Source organism: Rattus norvegicus, chromosome 10 (genome assembly GCF_021556685.1).
Source record: "Rattus norvegicus strain SHRSP/BbbUtx chromosome 10, alternate assembly SHRSP_T2T, whole genome shotgun sequence".
NCBI classification, from domain to species: domain Eukaryota; kingdom Metazoa; phylum Chordata; class Mammalia; order Rodentia; family Muridae; genus Rattus; species Rattus norvegicus.
The window spans coordinates 73,601,491-73,619,914 of NC_141543.1; the positions used below are offsets into that span (position 1 = coordinate 73,601,491).

General features: G+C 43.7%; 2 protein-coding genes across 3 annotated transcripts in view; one reads left to right on the top strand and one right to left on the bottom strand.

Moving 5' to 3' along the window:
- The window catches only part of Cct6b (chaperonin containing TCP1 subunit 6B), a 48,760-nt gene extending 37,356 nt beyond the window's left edge, over positions 1-11,404 (bottom strand). The window contains exons 1-4 of one of the 2 annotated variants that reach the window (NM_001014228.1): positions 11,187-11,404; positions 9,121-9,184; positions 7,122-7,256; positions 296-469 (exon numbers count right to left, since the gene is read on the bottom strand). In NM_001014228.1, coding sequence (NP_001014250.1) covers positions 296-469; positions 7,122-7,256; positions 9,121-9,184; positions 11,187-11,323 — 510 coding nt within the window. In that variant the 5' untranslated portion in view covers positions 11,324-11,404. The remainder of the gene's footprint in view (positions 1-295; positions 470-7,121; positions 7,257-9,120; positions 9,185-11,186) is intronic. The other variant, XM_087573442.1, reaches the window with a different exon arrangement.
- Positions 11,405-11,459: 55 nt separating this feature from the next.
- Positions 11,460-12,924, top strand: Zfp830 (zinc finger protein 830). The gene has a single exon (NM_001037360.1). It carries the CDS (start codon positions 11,467-11,469, stop codon positions 12,577-12,579), a length of 1,113 nt encoding a protein of 370 aa, NP_001032437.1. The 5' UTR covers positions 11,460-11,466; the 3' UTR covers positions 12,580-12,924.
- The last annotated feature ends 5,500 nt before the right edge of the window (positions 12,925-18,424 follow it).

Genomic DNA, 18,424 nt, shown 5'->3' on the forward strand with positions numbered 1-18,424 from the left:
TATGTGCATGCCTGGGATCCACAGAGGAAAGAAGGTGACATTGGATCACCTGGAACTGCAGTTAGAGATGATTGTGAGCCACCATGTGGGTCCTGGGAATTAGACCCAGGTCATTTGAAACAGCAGCCAGTGCTCTTTACCACTGAGCTATCTCTCCAGCCTGCCTTCTTCTCTTACATTTGTGAAACGTTATATGCAATATTTGGTTATAATATTTTTTCTATAATGACAAAATAAAAAAAAAAGTATCGCCATGTGCCTGACTAGTCTGGGTAGACGACAGTTTATCACATACCTCTGTTAGTATGTCGGCCAGTTCAGTATGAACTTTTGTCCTTAGGGATGTTCTAGCCACATCTAAGAGCATTTCTCTTTTCATCTCCTTTTGTACTTTAATTTTATCCAAAACTTCAAGTGCTTTCGTCTTTGCAACATCAAATCCTTCAGCTATGATTCTAGGGTGCAGTCCCTGGTGCAGCAACATAAATATACAAATTATACAGCAAACCATGCAGAGCAAAAGTTTGATATGCTTTCCGAGTAGCATGTTAAAAATAATGTGTACCAGAGTGGTGGCACTAACATAAATTGTCATTCATAGTATCTCCTTCTCAGGCTTCATATCTGAAATAATCTTTTAAAATGTATATGAATATTTTGCCTGTGTGCACGTATATGTACCATGTGCACCCTGGTACTCACAGAGGTCAGAACAGGGGGTCGGAGTCCCTGAAGTTGGACTCACAGATGGATTTGAGTCACCATGAGGGTGCTGGGAACCAAACCAGGCTCCTCTGCAAGAGCAACAAATGCTCTTAAGCCACTGAGCCATTGCTCCATGGCTGAGCTGGAGCTCAATAGCAATAAGCCTACGGAAAAGTTGCAAGGACAAAAAAACCCTATAAATTCATTCATTTGTTCATTCATTCATTCATTCATTCATTCATTCAGATAGGGTCTCGCTACATGCCTAATTCAGTCCATCTTCAAATTCCTCAGTCCGCTCTCCCAGAGCTGAGATAGAAGATGTGTGATGCAATGCAAGGCATAACAAAGTCTTTTTTCAAAAGCTACAACTACATCTAGGCACACAGTATTCCTCTCGATGTGAAGGGACGGGGCAGCACAGACTTTGACAAAAGTACATCACAGTAATGTATGGGACAGTCATCCCATGCCCCCAACAGAATACATTCAGAACTCCTGCTGCAGCCTTGTCAAAAAGTAATAAACTGAGTCTAATTGTGAGAAAATAGACAATACCAAGCTTTCTACAAAATAACTGTGCAACTTAAAAGTAGCAGTGTCGGGGCTGGAGAGATGGCTCAACGGTCCTCCAGATGTCCTGAGTTCAATTCCCAGCAACCACATGATGGCTCACAACCATCTGTAAAGAGATCCGATGCCCTCTCCTGGTGTATCTGAAGACAGCTACAGTGTACTTATATATAATAAATAAATAAATCTTTAAAAGAAAAAAAGTAGCAGTGTCAGTCAAGTGTGATGGCACAAACCTTTAGTCCCAGGACACAAGAGGCAAAGGCAGGCAGACAACTATGCATTTAAGGTCAGCCTACTAGTCAACATAGAGAGTTCTGGGACATCCAAAGTTATGTGAAAGAACAGTCTCAAAAAGGGGGGGGGGGGGGCTGGAGAGATGGCTCAGCCGTTAAGATCACTGACTGCTCTTTCAGAGGTCCTGAGTTCAAATCCCAGCAACCACATGGTGGCTCACGATCATCCATAACTCTAGTCCCAGGGGACCTAATATCCTCTGCTGAATTCCAAAGACACCAGGCACACATCTGGCCAGCATACATATACGAAGACAAAACATACACATACACAAATAAAAATAAATCTAAAATAGCTTTTAAGTAGGCCAGAGAGACAGCTCAGAAGGTAAAGTTGCTTGCCACAAAATGGACAACCTGAGTTTGCTCCAAGCAGGGAAGGAAAGAACTGACTCTTGCAGGGTTGACCTCTGACCTCCACACATGCACCCGCACACAATAAGTAGCGATGCCATGGACTATAAAGAATACTTCAGGAACAGTCTCAGCTTCAAGGAGATTAAAAGGACACCCCATCTCAACACAGCACATTGTCCTAGAGTTTCCTTTCCCTGTAAAAGACACTCAGGACCAGTGGGGAATCTGAAAGGAATCTGCACACTGGATTATAGTACACTTGTGAGATTAATTTTATACATAGGTGACTCTATATGAGAATTTGGTGATTCTAAAAATTATACACTAAGAGTTGAGAATACATGACTGTAACAACTGCACTTGGGAGGCTGGGGCAAAAACGTAGTGATTTAGAAGCCAGTCCCTGGGCTGGAGGGATTGCTCAGAGGTTAAAAGCACTGACTGCTCTTCCTGAGGTCCTGAGTTCAATTCCCAGCAACCACATGGTGGCTCATAACCATCACTAATGAGATCTGGTGTCCTCTCCTGGCATGTAAGCATATATGCAGGGAGAACGCTGTATATGTAATAAGTGAATAAATAAATCTTTGGGAAAAAAAAAAACAAAAACCGGGTTGGGGATTTAGCTCAGTGGTAGAGCGCTTGCCTAGGAAGCGCAAGGCCCTGGGTTCGATCCCCAGCTCCGAAACCCCCCCCCCCAAAAAAAAAAACAAAAAAAACCAAAACAAACAAACAAACAAACAAAAAAAAAAAAAAAAACCTGCTCTCGGTCTTAGCGCCATCTTCCTTGAGACTCCTGCGCCATGAGAGCGAAGTGGCGGAAGAAGAGAATGCGCAGGCTGAAGCGCAAGAGAAGAAAGATGAGGCAGAGGTCCAAGAAAACCATCTTGTGCACCCACGAAGCCTGCGGGAGCAGAAGTAAGGGATGCTGAAGGCCGGGACGCCGGAACAAGTAGTTGGACTGTATGCTGCTGTCGGTAATAAGTCTCAGGAGACCTGGAACGTCACCTCGCCGAGGTGACGAAAACGACTGCCTTCCTCACAACCAAAATAGTCCGGCTGGCCCTCTGCCCTGAACCTTTGGCATTCTGGACTAGTTCTGTCCTCTCTTGTGGCCAAGTGTAACCCTCTTGCTGTCAGCAGAAGAAAAAAAAAACCCTGCACATATGTAGCAGATGTACAGGTTGGTCATCGTGTGGGTCCAACAACTGGATCGGAGGCTGTCCCAAAAGCTGTTGTCTGTACATGGGATATGGTCTTCTAGCTGGACTGCTTTGTCTGGTCTCAGTGGGAGAAGTGCCAAGCCTTGCGGAGACTAGGAGTGCCAGGGTGGAGGGGTATCCAGGGGGTTCCTACCCACTCAGAGGAGAAGGGGAGTGGAGGAAGGATTGTGGGAGGGAGTCACTGAGTGGGATGTAAAGTGAATAAGTAAAAAATAAAATTAAATTTAAAAAAAAAGGAAGTCAGCCCCACCTATATACCATGTCTAAAAACAGGGAGGGAGGGAGGGAGGGAGGGAGAAAGGGAGGGAGGGAGGGGAGAGAGAGAGAGAGAGAGAGAGAGAGAGAGAGAGAGAGAGAGAGAGAGAGAGAGAGAGAGTGTGTGTGTCACTGAAATAATTAGGACACATTTGCCACTTCCTCTCACCCATTCAGAAAACGTTAGACACCTTCTATTAATTATTTGTCTCACAGATAACACAGCAGAGGTGCGACAGTGCACTTGTAACCCTGGTGATTCTTTGTAATACTCTTGCAACTTTCCTGTGGATCTAAAATTCTGACCAAAATAAAATTTTGAAACATTGTCTCATTATGAGCCCAAGCTGCCCCCAAACATGCACTCTCTCTGCCTCAGCCTCCTGAGTCCCAGGATTACAGCCATGGACCACCGTGCCTCACTCAAGTACTGTTGAGACAGAAGATGTGGTACAGGGATGAGCGAAATCCTAGGTCTTTGCAACAGTCAGCAAAGGAAGTAGTAGCATTATTTACTCTCTCTTTTGGTGCCTTTATCCGTGTTCTCTATCTTTTATATGTGCTGTGAGGATGTTGGTGACTGTACATGCCAGAGCATGAGTGTGAAGGTCTGAGGACAACTTTGGAACCTTAGGTATTGGTCCTTATCTTCCAGGTTGATTGAGGCAGGATCTCTTGCTGCATGTTCCAAGGGCATTCTCCTACCTCTGCCTCATTTTCCTGTAGGAGCACTGGGGTTACAGACATCTGCAGCCATGCCTAGCTTGGCAAGGGTCTGAGGATTCGAACTCGGGTCTTCATCTTTGAACAGCAAACACTTTACCCACTAAGCTGTCTCCCCCACAGTATTGTTCACTTTGTAAAGGAACATGCGACATAGTGGACGTTGACATGAACCAGGTTCATTCACATCACTTCTTTACATCACTCCTAGAGTACTTAAGGAGTGAGCATCTGGGCATAGTTCTAAGGGCTCTATGTGAATTATTTAATTTGATCCTCTCAACAACAGGATAAAGTGGGCACTATTACCGCCCTACACAGGTAATGTAATTTGTCTTACATCAGCAAGCTGCTTTAGAAATGGAGCCAAAACTTATATCCATTAAGACCCAGCACTCTCATCCAACCTGTGCTATTACCATTTGCAAAAATGTCCTCTATCTCAGTCCTCATAATCACTCATTCAGACTACTAGGAAAGCCTCTGATTGTGGACTAATTAAAACTGTCCCCAAATATTTAAAATGCCAACCAGTTCCCATCAGTCATTAATATGCTGCTGTTTGGCCTGTTCACCACGGTAATGCTTCCTGACCTGCTAGTGTTCCTCACCCTTCGAGAATGTCTTCCAATTTCTTCCACAACCTCTTCACTATCACGCACATGTCCTTACACTCCAGTCACACCAAATGCTTGCAGTTCTATACCAGTGCTATGTGGGGCTTCAGCCTGGAACACCATGCACCTCACATTCCAACCTGAAGATTTTGTATTCAAGTTCCTGAATACTGCAGGCTAATTTAGCATCTCCACGCTTTCCTGGCATTTCTATCATACCGTGTGCTTCACTTTATCATTGTTCAGATACATCACACACACACACACACACACACACACACACACACACACCACACACACACACACCACACACACACACCACACACACCACACACACACACACCACACACACCACACACACACACCACACACACCACACACACACACACACCACACACACACCACACACACACACACAGACACACACCACACACACACAAACACACCACACACACACCACACACACACCACATACACACACACACACACCACACACACACTACACACACACCACACACACACACACACCACACACACCACACACACACACCACACACACCACACACACACCACATACACACACACACACCACACACACACCACACACACACCACATACACACACACACACACCACACACACACTACACACACCACACACACACACCACACACACCACACACACACACACACACACACACCACACACACCACACACACACCACATACACACACACACACCACACACACACCACACACACACCACATACACACACACACACACCACACACACACCACACACACACCACACACACACCACATACACACCACATACACACACACACACCACACACACACCACACACACACACACACACACCACACACACACTACACACACCACACACACACACCACACACACCACACACACACACACACACACACACCACACACACCACACACACACCACATACACACACACACACCACACACACACCACACACACACCACATACACACACACACACACCACACACACACCACACACACACCACACACACACCACATACACACCACATACACACACACACACCACACACACACCACACACACACCACACACACACACCACACACACACCACACACACACCACACACACACCACACACACACCACACACACACCACACACACACACCACACACACACACACACACACACACACCACACACACCACACACACACCACATACACACACACACACCACACACACACACCACACACACCACACACACACACACACACACACACACACACACACACATCTCACCATTGCCGTCTCCTTCCTTCCTCCCCCAACCCTAATTCTTGGGAGGCGTCCATCTTTCCCCTGTGCTTCAGAGGACCAATAACCCTAGCTCAAGCAGTGGGCTCTAAACAAGCCTAATCAATTCCCCTGACAATAGTATTCAGTTTAACATGGGCATAAGTCTAAGGTTGCCCTAAGGAAGGATTCATATGCTATAGCTGAAGAAATTTCTTTCTCTTACCCACACCTGCTGAATCTTACCATGGAAAACAAGCAACACCGGCTTCTTAACCTTCAAGATCCATTTTAGGATGAAGACTTGTTGTGGGCAAAAGAGCTAAGAGATCAAAAGGACTTGTGTACTTGATGGCTGGTTGAACTTTTAAATTTACCAGTCACAGACTATACACCTATTCTCTTATGTAAGATGATGACTGATGACTGATTTTTGGATAGGTAAGAGAGCTTTACTTGTTTCCACTGTTTAAGCCCAAATCTAAATGAGGTAAATTACACACACTCAATAGATAATTCTCAGAACACAAAGACCCAAAAATCTCCATTTTGACCAGGTTATGCTTTGCATAGTCTCTGAGGAAGACAGAAAACCCAAATAATTATAGAAAAGACATAGATAATGTCGAGAAAAGAATGCAACTAAACAGGGGTACAGACAGAAAAATATGACTGATGATTTCACCGGCTGATGAAGAAAGAATTCTGCTAAGTGCTTTAGGAAACAGGGATTAGAAAAAGACACAAAGTGAAAACCCTCCAGCCATCCCCCCCCAACATTTTGTTTCAACTTTTATTAGTACTAGCTACATTTTCTTTTGTAAGCATGATTCATGAGTACATGGGAGGTTTCTTTTTAACCTTTCTATATCTCCTTAAATATTTTATACTTATTAAAGCATATGATTGCAATAAAAGCCATTACTTTGGCAAAAAAAAAAAAATAAAAAGCACTTTTCATTTATAACTGCCCAAGGTTATCACACTTAAAATTAGTTCTTATTCTCTAAAATTAAATTTAAAAAAAAAACTTGCTTTGTGTGAAAATTTAATACCTCAGAAATGTAAAGATCAGCTTGCTTTAGCAACTCTCCAATGATCAGGACATTTGAGGTAGTGCCGTCCCCTGTGATATGGTCTTGGGCTGCTGCCACTTTTGCTATGATGGAAGCTGTTGGGTGTTGAATTTGCTGGAAAAGGTAAACAGCAGATTTAAAAAGAAACTGTGAGGAAGAAGGCCACTAAATCCAAGATAGCCCAAGGGTCAATAGTAAAATTAACAAACAAACTTCATGCTGCACATTTACAAGTTCTACATTATCAACATTTAGTAAATGTCAAATCCGAAGTTTTAAAGTTGAGAATTAATGAGGTTTGAACATTGTATGAAAGTCTTTGCTTCAAAATGCAATGACATTTCCAAGAAGAGATTAAGCCCTTCAATCTCAAAGAGGAAGATATTTATGAACACTGCAAAGGACTTTTTCTTTTTTGCATGATTACAAAGACTATAATGAAGTGCTCTGAAAAGATGTTATTAATTTGTAAGTCTCCCTAAGCTATCAGACTCTATAAACATTTGAAAACAGCCGAAATTCATTCTGTTGAGGTTTAATCCAACAGTCATATCTCAAGACTGCAGTATTTAGCTGACAGCCTTAAAAGTACAAATTGTGGGAGCTGGAGAGATGGCTCAGTGGTTAAGAGCACTGACTGCTCTTCTAGAGGTCCTGAGTTCAATTCCCAGCAACCACATGGTGGCTCACAACCATCTGTAATGGGATCAGATGTCCTCTTCTAGTGTCTGAATGAAGACAGCTACAGTGTACTCATGTAAATAAAATAAACATTAAAAAATTACATTAATAAATACAAATTGTGGGGTCAGGTGGTCTTGGGGCAGGCCTTTAATAAAAAAAAAAAAAGCAAGAAAAAATGTTGGGCCAGAGAGATAGCTTAGCCATTAAGAGTATGTTCTGCTCTTGCAGGAAGTGGAGTTTAGTTCCCAGTACCCAGAGATGACTCACAATTGCCTTAAGTCCAGCTCCAAGGAATCTGACACCCTTTTCTGGCCTCTGCAGGTACCAGCATACATGTGGCATACTCAGATAAACCCTCATACACATAACATTTAAAAATCAATAAACCCTTTTTTAAACCTATTTACTTATTATATACACAGTGTTCTGCATATATATCTGCATGTCAGAAGTGGGCACCAGATCTCATTATAGATGGTTGTGAGTCACCATGTGGTTGCTGGGAATTGAACTCAGGGCTTCTGGAAGAGCAGTCAGTGCTCTCAACCTCCGAGCCATCTTTCCAGCCCAATAAATCCTTAAAAATATACATTGTAAGATTGAAAGTATAGCTTAGTGGTGAAGAGCACTTGCCTAACATGTGGGAGCCCAACACTCAGTCTCTAGCATTGCAAAAAAAAAAAAATGTTTTTTCAAGACAAGGTTTCTCTGTGTAGTCCTAGCTGTCTTGGAACTTGATCTGTAGAACAGGATAGCCCCAAACTCAGAGATCTGCCTGTCTCTGCCTCCTGAGTGCTGGGTTTAAAGGCATGTACCACCAAGCCCAGCTAAAATAATTTTTCTTTCATTTATGTGCATTGGTGTTTTGCCTGCATGTATGCTTATGTAAGGAACTGGAGGTACAGGTAGTTGTGAACTCCCACATGGGTTCTGGACATTGTACCAAAGTCCTCTGGAAGAATAGCCAGTGCTCTTAACCACTGAGCCATCTCTCTAGCCTTCAATAAACTAACAAACATGCAGAGTGCACCCTACCACCACCATGTTGAACCTAGAGGCTTGCACATGTGAGGGAAGTACTCCTACCATGAGCTGCATTCCTGACCCATGTGCCATGTTTTTAATTAACATACAGTTTATCAAAGCCAGCAGCATCTGGGCATTGTATCTAATACTTGAATCTAACACTCAGGAGGCTGAGGCAGGCAAGAAGGTATTGTGAGTTTGTGGCCAGCCAGGGCTACATAGGCAGAGCCCATCGGAGAAAATAAAAGGAAGAAGAACATTAGCTCACCATCTCGTGAAGCAACACATTGCCATCTTTGGTGAGTTTGATGTCACCTGCCCCAGAAACAAGCCTATAAAAAGAACAACGGTACTTATTAAACTACACAAGCCAAGAATCAAAGAACACTCCCGGTTCTTGCCATCCATGGTCCCAAACATAGATGACTAGGCTTGGAAACTCGACACTGAGCCATGGGGTGATGTGTGGAAGTGACTGCCAATTGCATCTCATGGAATTAGTTCTCCCTGATGACCTTATAGTAATCTCATTGCAAACGGAGCCTTTATGGGTTTAAAGGGCAGCTGCTGAGTTATACACATTGGCTAATGAAAAGTATAAGACAGGGCTGGAGAGATGCCTCAGAGGATTAAGAGCACTGGCTGCTCTTCCATAGGACCTGAGTTCAATTCCCGGCAACCACATGGTGACTTATAACCATCTGTAATGAGATCTGGCGCCCTCTCCTGACATGCAGACGTACATGCAAGTAAAATATTGTATACATAATAAAAATACGTATTTTTTTAATAGTATGAAACAGAGTATAAATCTACAAACTTTGGTAGGTTTTTAATCTAGGTGAGTGTCATGATTCAGTCACTGAATTTAGCTGTCTCATCCCTTGCATTTATTTAATCACTGAGCTCTGTCAATTCCACAGTTAAAATGCCTTTGGACCTCTTCTCTCCAATTTTATTGTTATCCTTCCTACGCTGCTTAGACAGCGTTTTGTCTCCAAATTTTAATCAACTCTCCATGCTATGTATTTCTAAAAGGCAATGGGACTCAGTGTCCAGACCACCAATCCTTCAAAGATGTTACATTCTCTACCACTTTCAAGATAAAAACCCAGGGACTTTAGCAGTAACATACTTGGTCTTTTCCAAATTCTCCTGTTCCGTCAACCAGTATTCCCACAGTAGGTCTTTCAGTTCCCTTAATGCATTATAATGTTTATTTCTGATGGACTTACACCACTGGGAGGCCTTGATTTCTGACACTCATTCTTCTACAACTCTGATCAAGCATCCCCTGATATCTGAGAAGATTTTCCTTCAGTACTCAGTAAATGTACCCTTTTCCCTTTACAGTCCTCTGTAAAATGATTTGCATCTATATATAATTGGCATACCTGTCATGGCCATGTCACTTTAAGAATTGATACCATCTCAAGGGTTAGAGCGACGGCTCAGCAGTTAAAAAGCACTTATTGTTTTGCAGAGGATCTGAGCTTGGTCTCCAACACCCGTATCAGATGGCTTACAACTGCCTATAACTCTTAGGGATCTGTCACCCTCTGACCTCGGGGGGCATCTGCACACACGTGATGCACATAAACTCAGACAGATGTACACAGATAAATATAAATCAGTCTTTTTTTAAGGAAAGAACAGAAACTATCTCATCTGTTTTCCCAGCATCTAGTGTTAAGTGGATTCGTTTACTATTTAGTGCTACTTTGCTCATTCCTCTCAGGGTGTGTCTTTCCCAAGATACATTTTGATATCTCCTGCTCTTCTTTTCTTCCTTCGTAAAAGCATGTTGCTAACTAAACATATGTATGTCCAAATGGATGACTAAATATGAAGAACTGTAAAGAGAGTCGCAAGAACTTGACTAAGTACCTACAGTTGGAAGATAATGGAACTTGAATTTGAACCTCTGCCTGCCTAGCTCCAAAGCTAGTACCCGCATGTCTGCCACATCAAAACAATACTGTCTGCGAAGCTGCAGCCCCAACGTCTGTTGAGCGCGCGCACAAGGTTTAAGTTCATCCCCAACACGAGAGAGATAGAGGGAGCATCAGAAGCGTTTTCAACACAACGTTTCCTGAGACCCACAGTATGAATAGACTGTTTTGTGAATCTTAGTGAAAAGGGGATGGCGCCACAGCTTCTATTGATGGAGTCTTTTTTTCCGGGGAGGCGTTCTCTTCCTCGGCTAGAAAACTCTAAGAACAGGAATGAGAGATAGGAAACCGGGTGTCTAGGTGTCGCAGCATTGCTCATAGGCTTTTACTGATCAGCATTAGAGGGAGCCGCGACACCCCGCACACCCTAGCGGCATCTCACATTTTTAGCGCGCCCTTAGGACCCAAGCTGGGACGCAGCACATCCTGCAATCCTCGGGCGGCGCATATGTTCACAGCCAAGGCCGCTTGGCTCCGCGTCACTTCAGCCCCAGGGTTGGCGATTTTGATTGCAGCCATGGTTCAACCGTCCAGCCCCTAACTCGCAACTCGGAACCCTGGCGCCACGCCCACACTCCGGAGCTTCAACCAGTCGGCGCCATAACAGGAAGTGACGCTATCACACCTCGGAAGCTAGAATCTCCTGAGTGCTGGGCGCGAACATGGCGTCCTCCACCTCTGCTCGGACACCGGCGGGGAAGCGAGTGGTGAATCAGGAAGAACTGAGGCGTTTGATGAAGGAGAAGCAGCGCCTTAGCACCAACCGGAAGAGGATAGAATCCCCGTTCGCCAAGTACAACCGTCTGGGGCAGTTGAGCTGCGCGCTATGTAACACCCCGGTCAAGAGCGAGCTCCTGTGGCAGACCCATGTTCTGGGAAAGCAGCACCGGGAGAGAGTAGCGGAGCTGAAGGGCGCCAAGGGAGCAACCCAGGGCCCATCGGCCGGCACTGCACCTCAGCCCACCAAGAGGAAAACGACGGATGTGGAGAGCCAAGACGCCAAGAAAGCCAAGGCCTCCGTGGATCAGGTACAGCCCTCCACCTCAGCCTCATCCGCCAACTTTGAGAAATCGGGAAAAGAGGCCACTCGGGTGGCCTCCAGTAAAACTGGACTCGGTTTACTCCCTGATTATGAAGAGGAGGAAGAGGAAGAGGAGGAAGAAGAACTGGGAGGTGGGGAAGAAAGAAGGGACAGCAGCAAGCATCTTCCCGATGCACAGGGCAGAGAACACTCACTTGCCTCTCCGAGGGAGACAACAAGCAATGTGCTGCCAAATGATCCCTTTAATACAAATCCTCCCAAGGCCCCCTTAGTTCCTCACTCAGGGTCAATTGAGAAAGCAGAAATACACGAAAAAGTGGTGGAAAGGAGAGAGAACACCGCCGAAGCATTACCAGAAGGATTCTTCGACGACCCTGAGGTAGATGCAAAGGTCCGGAAGGTTGATGCCCCAAAGGATCAGATGGACAAAGAGTGGGACGAGTTTCAGAAGGCTATGAGGCAAGTCAACACTATCTCTGAAGCGATCGTCGCTGAAGAGGATGAGGAGGGACGGCTGGACCGGCAGATTGGAGAGATTGATGAGCAGATAGAATGTTACCGTCGAGTGGAAAAGCTTCGGAATCGCCAGGATGAAATAAAAAACAAACTTAAAGAGGTTTTGACCATAAAGGAGCTTCAGAAAAAGGAAGAGGAGAATGTGGACAGTGATGACGAGGGAGAATTACAGGATTTGCTGTCTCAGGACTGGAGGGTAAAGGGGGCTTTGCTGTAAGGTTTTGAAGACCCAAGCATTCCATAGGTCTCCGCTGCCCCCTAAGAAGTGCTGTGTCCAAGTTCTTGGTTCCTCTGTCCTCGGATACCCTTGTTGGGATAAAGTAAGCCAGTGAGCAGTAATACTTTGGGGATGGTACTGCGTGCGGTGCTATTTATTATAAAATGTTTGAGGTAAAACTGTTTCTGACATTTTTGAAACTCTAACCACAGATTGCCAAGTTTTCTCATTGTTACAGGCTCAATGTGTTTTTTTCGGTTGTAAATATTGCACATAGCTAAGTATATATTTATACAAGTCACTGTTTTGAACCTTACAGAAGTCAGATAAAAAAAGACACGTTTATATGACCTCGATGTATATATATTTTCAAGCCTTAAACTCCAAGGGTTGGAGCTTTGGGAAGGTTGTTCTTAGAAGGCTACTCATAAACACATATTCTTCATAAAACAGTGAATGAATGTTCTTTTTTCAAAAGCATCCAAACATCCAGTCCCAAGCACAGTGTTTGTTTCGACAAGGTCAATAACTGTTAAGTTGTACATCAGTATCACCAGTGACACTTTTGATTGTTCGTGGAATGCCAAAGCACCTATGACGCTTTAGTGCCTGAGCCCTGAACTTAGACGCCATAAATCTACATGGGATTCGGATGACAATATTCCTGAATATTCCCAGGTTATTCTAATATATGCTTAAGCTGGAGAGGCAGCGGCCCTAAGTGTAAAACCTATATATATATTTTTTTTTCAGACTTTATTTTCCTTGAGCATGTTCTGTAGTTGCTGTAGCCCCTGCCCCGGGTGGTGCTAAGCAGACAGGGTTATGGGAATGCTAGGCCAGTACTCCACCACCACCAAGCCGGTTTCTGAATGAAGGAAATATTCCCCCATTTCATCCCTGCCCCATGGAGTCTGAGATTTTATTTTTGTGGTAAATTAGGCATGCGTTTACAGGTTCTTCCAGTGGCAGGGAGATATTTAAGTAGCCAGGAAAGCAATGCCCATTGCCTTATGTTGGATACCGATAGTTGATGGTCCTACTTGCTTTGGAGGATGAGATGTTCAAAAAGGAAGATAAGCAGCAGCGTTTTATGTACAGCATCGTCTGATTTGCTGCTACTGATAGTAGTGGCTAAGCATACTGTTCATAGGCCAGGCAGGATCCTAAGTGCTTCTCATACATTAACCCATTCCAGTTCAGGCTTTATTAGGGAAACCACCAATAAAAAAAAAGACCTGAAAGTCTTGAAAGCTGGATGTGGTGCCTCATGCCTGACATCTCCGCTTTTGGAAAGCTGGGGGAGATGCATCCTGGACTATGTAGTGAGACATTTTCTAAAATGAAGGCGCAAAAGTCCTTTACTTCTAAAGGATTGTTTTTACAGGTAATGTGGAAATAAATGGAGGAATTTTTTTTTTTAAAGTCTTGATTTTATTTTTTATGTATGCGAGTAAACTGTTGCTCCCTTCAGACACACCAGAAAGGGCATCGGCTCTACAGATGGTTGTGAGCCACCATGTGGTTGCTGGGATTTGAACTCAAGGCCTCTGGAAAAGCGGTCAGTGCTCTTAACTTCTGAGCCATCTCTCCAGTCCTTGTTTTGTTTTTAAACTGAAGGATTTTTTTGACAATTAGGTGTTTCTCTAGTTGTATATAGTATGGAAGGAGTCTAGGACAAGGAACTGGGAAATTATGTGGACACTACTTCAAAAGTAAAGTGACTGGTTAATTATAGACTAAGGGGATGGGGAATAACAGAATTTCTCAGGGAGAGCTAACATTTTAGTGACTAGAAGAAAAAAATGTAGAAGGGATAAGAATAGGATGCCAAAGGAATTTTTAAGAAATGATTTATTGGGGTTGGGGATTTAGCTCAGTGGTAGAGCGCTTGCCTAGGAAGCGCAAGGCCCTGGGTTCGGTCCCAGCTCCGAAAAAAAGAACCAAAAAAAAAAGAAATGATTTATTTCATGTGCATTGCTGTTTTGCCTGTATGTATGTCTGTGCAGTGATGTTAGATGTCAGTTGTGAGCTGTCATATGGTTGCTGGGAATTTGAACCTGGATGCTCTGGAAGAGTAGGCTGTGCTCTTTAACCACAGAGCCAACTCTCCAGTCCCAGGATTTTCTTTTAGGTGTGAGTCTCGAGATGACATTGTCTGACTTTGGTATGTGCCACACGGTTAATTGTCTTGCTGCTTATGACATAAAGTCTGAATTCTTTAACTGCCAACTGATTACTATTTCAGTTTGAAAATCACAAAGGGCATACCTGCCTCAGATGTCTGACCCCCACACTGAGAATTTTCAGTCATTTTCAGTATGCAAGGAAGAACAAAGGCGGTTTGAGAGGGAATGAGGATCTGCAGGAGCACTTTCGTTAGAAATATAAAGCTAGGCATTGTGGGTATATCTGTAATCCTAACACTAGCAAAGCGGAGGCAGGAGAATTGTTATTTTGGGGGCCATACATTTGACAATAAGACCCTATCTCAAAAAACTAAAGCACAAAAATACAAATCATATTTTAAATCATTTAGTAGCCATTTTAAAAACAGGTGAAGTTTTAATGTTTTTAGTTACTCTGCTATATCCAGATATTAACATTTCAGCAATATTTAAAGACTACTGAATACTTTTGCGTACATTTTGAAATCTAAGTGTATCTAACAGCATATATATTTTCAGTGTTCAATAGGCATTCCTAAAGGACAGCACAGATCTAAAAGTTACTTAGGTGAAAAGAAAACACCCAGAGGAAGTAGTGAGCAGAAGTTTCACTCTTGGCAGCTGGGGAGGTTAAGGTGTGGTTAGGTGTGGCTTATCATTGAATATGTCATGATATAAAGATAAAGTCTGCCTTTATCTGTGTGTGTGCTCGGGGAGTGCACTTGCACATCCACAGAGACAGGAACAGTGGTGGGCCACCCAGCATGCATGCTGAAAACAAACTCAGGTCCTTTAGAAGCAGCAAGTGCTCTTAACCATTCAGCCATCCAGGCCCATCAGTTAACATTTTATTCTTGAATGATTCTTCTAAAGGCATAAGGGATGTCAGGTGTGTTGATGCACTTGAACTACCGCTACCTTTCAAGGGGACCAAGAATCTCAAACTCGGATTCAGTAGTTCTTATTAAGAGCAGTAGAGAAGGACCCCTGATTATATCCAGCGCTCAGGAAGTCCTTGTTAAATTTGAGATCAAGGGAACAGCTATGGCAGTGAGCAGCTCCACAGACTTCAAAGATAATTACGTGCTCTGAGCCGAGCCAGGTTTGATGTTCAACTGTGCTGCTCCCTATTTAAAACAGTCCAGTCCACCCCAACTCGGAAAAGAAAGAATGCTAACCCATTTGCCCAGCGCTCTACAGTCATGAAATGCTTCCGAGTGTTCCGCTCAACGATGCCAATAATAGGCGCCCTTCTGGTACTCGCAGGGAAAAGTATAAAATCCAGACCTTACACCAGCAAACACCAGATTAATAGGGACTGATAAGGCAGAGCAGTTGCCAACGCAAAGCCCAGTTTAAGCTGGTCCGCTTTATTTTGCAGGACGGGGGTTTTGAACCCAGGCCCTTAGACATGCTAAGCAAGGGGTCCATCAGGTAGCGGGATCCTTAGCCTGTTCCACCTTTCAGTAGTTAACAATCTTAGCTGTGTCACCTCTCTAAACTTCAGTTTCCTCAAAATCAAATGAAAATACATAATCCTCACGGGGATGCAGTGAGAATCTATGAATCATTCTGAATCTTAATGAAAAATAAAATTTCTGCCAGAGAAGCACCAACTGGCTAACAACTTGGCAATATGCAGAAGATTAAGTTTATCAGTGGGAATGATGCTTGCTGGACATCAGTTGTCTTTTAAGGACTAAATGTGAATCCTGATTTAGGTTTTTTTTTTTTTTTTCTTGTACATTTTACTATGTCTGCCTTGTGTTTCTATTGCATTTCCACCGTCAGCTGACTTCATCCAGTCACGTGGATTTAAATATCACCTTTGTATGGCTCTGAGTTTGACGACCTTTCTCTTCTAGAACTTCAGCCTACAGCCAGGGCAGAGCTAAGAGCATTGCAGAGATGTTGAGACAAGCCCCGACCACTTTACCACACTACCAAGTCACTACTGGGTTGTAAGAGCTAGTAAATGCCACTGTTGTTTAAGTCCTTGAGAAGTAGATTTCCATTTGCAGGTTGACATCCTACCTATGAAATGGTGGTTTTCTGCCTCTTCTAGCTTCTGTACCAACTCATTAGAATGTTTAGTAAGTGTTCCAAATTTAACGAATTTCAAATAGCTTTCATCCTTTTTAAAAACTTCTCAAGTGGAGCCACCAACCTAATCAGGAATTAAGGCAGCCACTGGGAGTTTCTCACCTCCAAGTCTAGGGCATTAATTAGGTCCTGTTCCACCTCTAAAATATGTCCAGAATCTCTACTTCTGTCTGCCTTGGTTCTAGCCACTAATGTCTCCCAGACCACATAGCCTTTCCCCGTTGCCCAGCCACTGTCTTTTAATGAAGTATAGTAATCCTTTTTAAATGTTCAGTTGTCATTGAGAATCCCTCATTATGTTTCCATGACACAAAGAAAGGCCAAGCCCTTAGTAAGACTGCATGCCCTTAAAGGGTGGGTAAGTATTCCTTACAAGCTGCCTCAAATGAGCTCCACTGAGGACAGAAGGGGACAGGGAAACAACCTTCAAACCAGCAATGTAATGAAATTGAATATGTGTGTGTTAGAGTCTCTGTGTGTGTGGCTGGGCACAAGGGGTGGGCAAAGAGGAGATTTAAAATGGGAGCTTTGGAGAAAGAGAGAAAAGTAGACCAAGACAGGCAAAATGTACAGACATCTCAGGAAATAGTACCTTCAGGTACGTGGAAAGAAGTGTGTGAGATAGGGCAGGTTATCTGTTGGAGCTAGATTATAGCAACTTTATACACCACCCTGAGTTTAAACTTTTATTCAAAACCAGAACTCCAGTGTGGTAAAGAAGAGGGCAAAACCACAGCTTTTGTCCTTACTCAGAAGAAGATGGTATGACTGAGAAAATGGAGTGCTCTCTGTATCTGGATTTTTCTTGCAGTTAAGAATTGCTTCTCTGGTCACAGCTTCTAGAACCATCCAAAGGACATAGTAGGTTCCTCATTAGAAACCCTAATACTTGATTTGGCATTTGACTTCTAGAAACTATTCAAGAAGAAACTATTATAATGAACATGGCCTTATGCCTTGGGGGAGAGTAATTTTCTTGAAAATTTTAATTATGAAGTATAAGCATGTGGAGAACTCTGTCTCTGAGGGGGGGAAAGTTTAAAGCAGGAGCACTAGCTAACACCGAAGTTTTAAATGTGAAACAGGCAGGTTCTGTTTTGCTTTGTTTATGGTGCAGGGCCTCAAACTCAGTGCATCACGCCTGGCTACACACACGCTAGCACTGACCTCCAGACCCAGTCCCAGGGTCTGCTGGACTAGAGCCTCCTGACACCTCAGTGGGAGCTCTTGAAGAGAGTTCCAGGGGTGGAGAGGTGGTTCAACACTTAAGAGCACTGGCTGCACTTCCAGAGGACCTGGGTTCAATTCCCAGAACTTACATGGTAGCTCACACTAATCTTTAACTCCAGTTCCAGGACTTCTGACACCCTCAGATATTAATACAGGCAAAACACTAATGAACATAAAACAAAAGTAAATTAAGAGCGAGTTAGTTCCAGAGGATCCTTTGCTAGGGGACACCTAGGTGGCATTTGTGGCATCAGACATCAATGTTATGCTACAGACAATGGACTACCCAGTAGCCCAGCCTGGCCTAGGAGTTTGCTAGTTATTGGCTCTTCACAGAATGTGGG

Coding starts and splice junctions, on each gene's coding strand:
- Zfp830 (NM_001037360.1), top strand. CDS start 11,467: ATGGCGTCCTCCACCTCTGCTCGGACACCGGCGGGGAAGCGAGTGGTG.